This window comes from Gordionus sp. m RMFG-2023, chromosome 3 (assembly GCF_954871325.1).
Source record: "Gordionus sp. m RMFG-2023 chromosome 3, tfGorSpeb1-WG-v2, whole genome shotgun sequence".
NCBI classification, from domain to species: Eukaryota; Metazoa; Nematomorpha; class Gordioida; order Chordodea; family Parachordodidae; genus Gordionus; species Gordionus sp. m RMFG-2023.
Window position 1 is genome coordinate 36,100,697 of NC_088777.1, and position 9,670 is coordinate 36,110,366.

Consider the following 9,670-nt stretch of genomic DNA (forward strand, 5'->3'; position numbering starts at 1 on the left):
CCTCAAACAGTCCCGTGGAATATGATATTTGCAGATGATATTGTGATACTTGCCGAATCCAAGGATGAAATCTATTCCCGTGGTTCGACATTTTTTATTAATCCTAATTTATTATCAAACACCGTAGCAGATATAATCCATGGAAATCCAAATAGAGCTGCTTGTGTGACTAATAATGGAAGCCATTTTATGTTATTATTTAATTGTACTTACATCAGCTTACCCATAATTTTTATTCTATTATTTCCATACATATTTCATCTTAATTTTTTGATATTATTAATACCTCAATTGTTGGATGTTTCCCATATTTGTATATTTTTCTTACTGAGACATCCGAATCGTCATTATTGTAATTTGTTCCGTAAATCTTTTCTTTAGCTTTGCAACATAAGGCGAAGTGGTTTGGTTTCCTACATTTGCTGCACAATTTTCCGTAAGCGGGACAATTTCTAATAGCATGAAACCGATTATAGAAATAGCATGGTTTTCTCCAATTACTATTATTATTTGTATGGTAGTTATTATACCCGGGCACTAGTTCTCCTTTTACATATGCTTTATTATCCTTTTGATACTTCGGGCTAGCTCCTTTATATTTTTTAAATAGCTCATTACGGATTCAGTAGGCCCGCGACTTAATCTAATGAAATCAATTCTTGATGCCAAAATAGTTCTTTCATCTTTATATAGTTGTTTTGCAATTTTGTATATGTCAATCCATCCTACCTCAGGATAGAGTAATTTTTTGATATCAGCTATAATGTTTATTCCTCCATAAGCTATAAATAAATTTTTTAAAGTGGCGTCAGTTTGAGGAATATTTTTCATATTTAGTATATATTTGATATAATCAACGTAGTCCTCGATGGAACAATCTTCCTTTTTAAAGTCCTGTAGAATAATTTTATCCATAATTTCTAAATATATTAATTCTATATATTATTAAACTTGACCGAAGACCGAAAACCTAAAACCTCGCGACTTAGATTTTTTTTTATTTCGTCGCCATTTTTTATAGTCAAAACAATAGATTCTTTATTATAAAATTGTTTCCTATATATAGTCTTTTATAATTATGTCAGTTAACTTCTACTAATATGCAATTACATTGACCTCCATAAGATAATATTAAATGTAAGAAAGTTATAATAATATATAATTCAAATAACGTAACCTTTTAAAATATATATAAACATTCAAATATAACAAGAAAGAAAGGTTAGTGAGTTGGATAAATATCCTAGAAAAGCACGGACTAAAAGTAAACAGAGAAAGACAAAGAGCATTGATATAAATGAATGGTAGATATCGGCAATTGAAAGCAGCAAGTTCCACTATACAAACAAACGGCACAATAGCGAAAGAGATAAAGAGTAAAGTTAATCAGGGGTGGTTAAAGTGGAGATCTTTATCTGGAGTGCTCTTTGACAAAAAAATCCCACACAAAATGAAGGGAAAAATTTACAATTTAATAGTACAACCAACTATTCTATATAGTTCAGAAACATGGCCAACCAAAGAATCAGACGAGAGTACAAACTATGGAGATGAGAATGCTGAGGATGATTGCTGGGGTATCAAGAAAGGATAAGGTGCGAAGTACAAGAATACTAGGAAGTTCAAAGGTAGTGCCTATTAAGATTAAGATAATGGTGAACTTAGGAGGTATGGGCACACAATGAGAAGGCCTACGAACTACATAGGGAAATAAGATTGAGAGTTTGGAAGTGATGGGCAAACGTAAAAGAGGAAGGCCAAATTTTCAATGGGCCCATAAAGTTAGAGCTAATATGATGAAGTATAAATTAGATAAAAGAGATAGTATGAATAACATAAAGTGGAGAGAGATATTGAAGAAGTTTACTTAGAGAAAAGGTGAAAGCTAAAGAGAAAAAAAAATCTATTAATATTAATTTCAATTATACATGGCGATTCTCATTATTTTCAGGAGAAAACGTAGAAAATGAATCCTGAAACTTTCTGATAAATCTAAATCCAAGGGAAAAGGTTTTCTAATAACTTTAAGTCAACAGAGTTTGAAAAAAATTTCTAAAAATTTTTGAATAAAAATTGTTGACTTTTTTAAATAGAGATTTTCGATAAAAATTAACAATTATTTTAAAAAATTTTATGACAAATTCTCTTGTAATTTTCTGCATAAAAAGTCTTTCAAATTGAAATCACAAATTAAAAAAGAAAAATATTCAAAGATTTTTGTTCATAATTTTTGGAAATTTTTTCAATCTCTGAGTGTCAAAAACAACCATTGATAAAATTATTAATGCTGCTCTAGGTAAAAGAAAATTAAGAATTTAATTTTTAAAAAAGAAGATATATAGCAAAATGCAAATATATTACACAAGATATCAGTTAATCTTGGTGAATTAAATAAGAATGGATTCTCTATCATTTAAAATAATTCATCAGGTTAAAGTAAGCGGCAAAGGCTAAAAAAAATAGATAAAATAAGTGATCACGTGAGAGTTTACTTTCCACCGCCAAGTGCGCTACAGATAAATTAATAATATATTGTTTGAGGTGAAAACTTCATCAGTAACTAAATTTTTGATTGAAAATCTGGGAAAATTTAAAAAGCTAAATCAGCTATAATTTTTGAAATTTTTTTGAAATAATCTCATTATATCTTCAAATAAAAATTCCTATATTTTTTCAGAAAATTGATCTAAGATGCCATCTGAACCTTTTAAACCTTCACATTCATTCAAAATAAAGCTATATAATGAATGCGTAATATATGTATCCTATACATTTTAATGAAATAAATATCAAAGATATTTTGAAAATAAAGAAAGTATCACAATTAAAAAATGTATCCAGTAACAAATTACGATATGAATTTCCCTGAAATTTAATAGTCGGGTTAATTGAATATACTGACGCTATAATTTGTGATATTGAAATAACACAAGATAATAATAACTCCAACCAAGTGCTATAACAGGTGTAATCAATGCTTAATATGTGCCTATGAAATTCGAATCTATATACACACTACCTAGGCACGTTATTAAAATTAATCATTACTGATATTCAAAAAAGAAATGTAAGGCTGAGTTACCATATTTACCTCAAAAAAAATGGTTATGTTAAATTTTAAATTTTAAATTTTAAATTTTAAATCAATAATTCTTAAAATTAAAAATATGGTTATCAGGTTATAATATTTTTTTTATTATTTAAAATGTAATAGCATCAATAGTTAATCAATCATTTTATACATATGTTTTTATCTAAAAATATAAGAAAACTATGTATAACAGAAACAAGTCATTAAGGGGACTAGGCAACAAAAACTCTATGGGGGGAGAAGCTCCCATAAAAATGAGCCGCTCAAAAAATTGCACACTAGACCGCAACTTCACCAGTCGGCCCTGGATTGGTGGCTAGAAGCGTACAGACAGATCAAGTATAGAATGAAGGAAGCATTGTTCATACACTCGACTGAAGATAACACGTGTAAAAATATTTCAAAAATTCATTAAGAGTTAATAGTTATTTAAAACCATGGTTGCTCGATTTCTTAAGTCCTGAAAGTTTATCATTGATTTAGGGTTAATGCATGATGTCCTTACAGATATTCTAATGTCATTGCAAAAGCAATGCAAAGATCTAACCATGCATAAAAGCACAAAAGGATATCATTCCTTTATGGGTATGCAAGATATGTAATGTTTTGAATTTTTATAATTTAAATAATGAAAGTATACCAGGCATCATATATCCTTCGAGGTCTGTAAGTCAAATTACGTCAGCATTCTCGTCGCTCTAGGATATAAATCATAATGAATTTTTTGTCGTTGTTTCCTTGTTTTATATATTATTAAATGTTATTTATAGTATAGCAAATTAAATTTAGTATGTGAATATTTACAGATTTCGCTCGATTTAAAAACTAATCATATTGAAAATATAGTACAGTCACATCTCTAATAAACACCCTTCGAAAAAGATATTTATTTGAATAACAAGATTCTATTTGTTTTCGAAATTCTTTCTTGATATATTCATTGTCCAAATAGATAACTGACCGATAAGTGTAAATGTATGATTTGATGAAAATCTAATAAGAAAAAATTTATCAAAGACTCAAATTAAACAAGGGGTCTAAATGAATTGCTGGACATTCCTACCTGCTATTTTAAACTCCTTAGTTGGGTGAATACTCTGCAGTAAGGCTGAGTGCGAAAGAGATTCTCATCTCATGAATTTTATAACAGTTAATGATCGAGCGAATTTAAATAAATAAATATATAGAAAATTGCATGTTTATAAACATTATCAGGCCTTCGGTAGCAAACTGGATTCTTGATTCATACATAAATGTATGGAAGAAAAATAACTAACGAGCTAATAAAATATTTCCAAAAAACGTCTAAAGAAAACGAAGAAAAAGATTAAAAATTTCAATTTATATATATGTGTATAATATATTTTTTTGTATATTTATGTTATCATTTTTAAATCTATTATATATAGTAATAACTATGACTATAAGAAAGAAATATCATAAACTTAAAAAAAATAATTTTAAGAAAAGCATAATTGGGTTCCTAAACAGGAACAATAGTTGAATTTAATAATGTTTATTAGTATGTTTTGCCCAAGGAATAGAAATTCTCTAGGTTAATGTTTTCAATTTAATTTGGTGAGTTAATTTTTTTTAAAAGCTATCAAATGGAGAAGATGAGATGAATGTTAGCTCAAGGAAACTCAGGTTATACGAAAAAAAAAATTTGCTTCGTATTATCAATCCGGAAACTAAACTAAGCGGTGTCGTAACGAGCCCATATGAATCGGAATCTAAATTTGGTCAAACCACAATTATATCTTCGAAATTTGAGAAATAATATGTGGAGAAAAGGGAAGTATATGAGGGATAAGGCCAAGGTAAATAAGCTTAGTGATACATCACATTTGATCAAAATACAGGTAACCATGATTCTATAATTGGCACCAATATCCAAAAATCTCTGTTAGAAAGACCAAATAGGGGTGGGTTCAATTGGCCGTAACTATTTGATTCACAATTATTGCTTGAACTCGAATGATTTACCACTTTTTTGACTGCCACGGATACTGACATTTAGTCTCCATTTAATTCAAATAATGTTACAGCGGGTAGTCAAAACAAATAGTCTCCCGTGAGCTCTTTGAATCCTACATATTAAATACATGATGTTCATTTAAAAGACCCCAAGTCATTATTACTCAATCGATCATTGCGATCTTTTTCTTAATAAAATTTTATTATGATTTTAGGATATTGAAATATCAAACTTATTTATTATATTATTTTATTTTTACATATTCTCTGCGTTAATTTTTTTTGGCAATAATTTTATTATTGTAATGAAAAAAATATATGAACATGCATTGAATTAAAATAATAATATAAAAAAATGAGGAAAGCAAGGAAGATATTATGCTAAGGAAGTGTTAATACTTGAAAAGCAAGAGCGATTGATTCTGAGATTTTGAGGGATAACTACAACATAGTAATAAAAATATTATTTGAAGAGTATTTATTAAGTGAGTTTTAAATAATATTCAGTCTTTTGTTGTTTTTTAGATGCGGCTTCCGATTTTCTCTTAACTTGTTATAGTTGCTCGTCTTGAATCCATTCTCGGCCTAGGTTGGCAGAATTATTGTCTGCCAGTATACATTTGATGTCCTGGCTTGCTATAGCGAAACTTGTCATTGTAATATATGCCATAATTAGAGTGTTGTAAATCTTACATCTCAGTGAGTAGAATTCTATAATTGAGTCGATATGTGTATCGTAGGTTGGCGATTGTTTTAGTAGTTTTAGTTGCTCGCATTACGACTGTATTACTAGTAATTTCTTTACGTTTATTTGGTCGATGTAATAGCTATCCAAATCTATATCTATTCAACTTACGGAAAGAGTCGTAGGCTGGATAGGGCCGAATTATTTATTGGTGATTTAAAATTTCGGATAAACTCCTGCTTTTCATCAAAACTCGCCTTAAATCCAAATAAAGCAATGGTTTGCGGGGACGCAGCCTATCTTCTAACAGCGCGCAAGGGCATCGCTTGGTTTATAAAACTCGGTGTACGTATAGAGATTTATGGGGTAACAATATTAGCGCTAATAACATTTTAGCCCTTTAAAGACCTTAAACTTGGTGTGAAAATATATTTTTATATCTAATTTCTTACATATGTTAATCTTTTGAAAATCTTTTCTGGTTTGACATATTTTGTTAAAAACATTTTTTTACCCAAAAATTATAAAAAATCACCCACTAGTTTATTTTACTTTTAGCAAAATATATTTAAGGTTCAGAATTTAAAACATTACATACACCTTTCTTAAAGCCATAGCTATAATTAAAATTTATCGGAAGGTTATAGCTCAACTATAAAGTTATGCAATATTTGTACAACTTTGGGGTAAAGATGTTATAGATAAAACGCTTAAAATGTTCCGTCTGATATAAGCTGTTAAAAGATTAAAAATACTTTTGAACAAAAAGGAACATTAATAAATTGTTTGTGTGTTTTTTGGAATAAATTTTTAAGAATAGTAGCAAAGGGGAAGAATAAAAAAGAAATGTGCCTAAAATGGACACACTAAAATATGCTGTTTTTAATATAATATTTTACATTCCGATATATTGACTAGTTTACACTAAAAGTGATGAATAGATGTTAAAATTGCAATATTTTGTTCAATTAAACAATATGGTTATGTTCAATTTAATTTTAACCGCTTTGCCCTGATGTTTAGCAAATTTATCCTGGGTATGGGGTATGTAGAAAATGACCCACTTCACATAATTAATCACAACTCCTAAAGATAATTAAAAAGCTTTTTATTTTGTAGATGAAGATATAGATCTATAATTTGTTTTGTTTTGTCTATATTTTAAAATTTTATATAAAAATACAAAATACCAATCGTTTTACCCCCGTCACCCCTATATAATATGGTCACATACATATATACACATAAAATTAGATAAAGGATGATAGTAATTTAAATAATAAAAACTTTAAATTTTGTTTATAATATATAAATTAATTTTAATAAAACGGATACTAACTTTGACCATGATATTTTGCAATTAACAAGGATATTATTAAATTTTTAAAAAAAATTTAGTTATGAGTTTATAGGATTTAATTAGTGTGATTTAACATATAATATAATGAAGAATTAAGTTGATGCATTGAGAATTATATGTTCCTTATGCACATTTAACGAGTTGTAAAATTTAAAAGAAAGTTATAAATAGAATAAAATAACATCTTTCTTTAACGGATAAATTCATAATTTAAAGGATAAGCAGCCGAGTATCTTTGTTTTAGATTGATTAGGTTATTTTATTGTTTAAAAAAACATTTCATATAAATTTTAAATGAATTTTTATTTTTAACATTTATTTGGATGGATTGTTTTCGATATGCATGCATTCTGTTTACAATTTAAAAAAAAATGTTAGGGTGCAAATATAATTTTAACATAAAATACCATTAATTATCTTGCATGCATTCTGTTACAAATGGATTATATTATAGAAAAAATATTTTAACATTTATACTTGTTTAATATAAATTTATAATGCATCAAAAAAAATTAAATAATTACTGAAACCAGACATCAATACCAATAGACTATTTTCTTGTACAATTATTTAAATAACCTTGTGCATACTATGCGGAGTAGTTATCAAAGTAAAGTAATATATTTTATGAAATTAATAAACGTTTAAAAATTTTAAATATTTGTTCAAATTACACTATGCAGTTAGCAAGGGCGCCCATAAACTTTTCTCGCGAATTTATATTGCTTAATCTAGCCAAAGTGTAAAATGAGTGGACCTAAAGACCTCCAATAAAGTTTACGAGGAAAGCTCCAAATTATTTTGCTTTCCCTCTCTCAGCAAAACCCTACGTCTATGAGGTCAAATAACTTAAAGCGAATATTAATAACATCATTAAAATGAGATTTAATTAAGCGATGAAATCGAAGAATCATAATTTTTTAGCGCCTATGACAGTTAGTTTAATAAAATCATATTTAATAATATTTTTTAAATTTATTTAAAGACTGTTTAAATTTCCCGTTTGCTAGATCAATTCCAACTACAAAATCTATATTGCTACTAATTATTATATATTATGGATATTGTTTAACGGATGATAAAACAGAAAATTGGCTTTCAAATATTAATAAGAGTCGTTATAAGAAATGTGTGTTCAATACAATATGCAAATTCCGCAATTTATCATCAAATAGCAATTCAAGTGGATCAAAAGAAATCAGATCAACAATATATACAACCCAATACGAAAATGATATCAATGGTAAGGAAAATGAGTCGAATAATACGAGACAAAATGTCATAAACGCAGATAAATATCCTCCTAATTACATTAATAAAGTTTTTAATAAATATCCTGTTAAGGCAAAATCTCCAATAACTAATGAATTTCTAAGGTGGAATGAAAAATGTACAGAGGTTTCTTTTCATCAGACACTAACAGTAGATGCAGATAAAGATTTCGCTGGATTTAAGGATCTAAAAGGTAAATGGGAATGTGATACGGCTAATATAACAAATAAATTTTGCTTTGGTATATGTAGAACTTTTAAATATCCGATTGAAGCCGATAACGAAAACGATGGCTTATACAAAATAAAATTTGTGGAAACTGGTAGAGAAAACATTAAGATCAAGACATATGATGTCATTAAGCAGAAAAAAGGTCAAACTAATAATAATAAACTTGACAATTTTTTTGAGAATTTTCTTTTATCACAATATTCGGAGCAAACATACCAACGTATACCTATTAGTAGAAATACTGATAAAAATAACAATGTAAAGAATAATCATACCGCTAAAAATGGAAAGTATAAAAGAGATTTAAGGTATAATAAAGAGACAGTTGGCGGATTTTTTTGCTCAGCGTGCGTTCCGCAAAAGGCTAAATATCAAGATATATATTTGATGTGTCGGCAGGTTCATTCTTCTCAACTAGCTACCCCATTTTCAAATGATATAAATGATAAATTAAATTTACACAAAGAGATTAATTGTAAAAACTGTCAGGATAAAAATATACACAAATCTATGATAGTTGATAATAACTTAGTAAATTTTCTTAATAAATATGGAATAAATCCTTCAAAACAGAACGTTTCGGCCAAAACCTATACCAAGATAAACTCGGATATATCTAATAATAACATTACTAAAAATAGTCTGGAATATCGTCGAAATTACCTTCAAAGAAATAAAATAATAGATATAGATAATAAAGAAATTGATAAAACTAAAGTTGATGATTTAATACACCAAAATAAGAATATGATGATGGATCAGAAATATCTTTTGGTTACTAAAAGAGTTTTAATAATAGATAAATGCGAATGCCAATCTTGTTCTAAACACGACAAATATTTATGAATGAAGTTATTCTATTCAAATTATTTTTAAAAAATAGTCTGTTTATTGAAAGTATAATTCATATTTTTTTAAAAATTCGTAATTATGATAAATACTTGATTAATTTTTGAAATTTTTTTTCTAATGTATTATTTATGTTGTATTGTGTTAATAAATTAGTGGTGAAATATATTAAACTTAGATAAAGTATTCATTTCTAAATATAAAG

The 9,670-nt window shown here is 27.5% G+C and overlaps 1 protein-coding gene across 1 annotated transcript; it reads left to right on the forward strand.

Annotated features, from left to right (window-relative positions):
• Positions 1-7,589: 7,589 nt before the first annotated feature.
• LOC135926936 (uncharacterized) lies at positions 7,590-9,462 on the forward strand. Its single transcript, XM_065462868.1, has 2 exons — positions 7,590-7,723; positions 8,099-9,462. The coding sequence occupies exons 1-2, from the start codon at positions 7,705-7,707 to the stop codon at positions 9,460-9,462; spliced, it is 1,383 nt and encodes a 460-aa protein (XP_065318940.1). The 5' UTR covers positions 7,590-7,704.
• Positions 9,463-9,670: the final 208 nt, after the last annotated feature.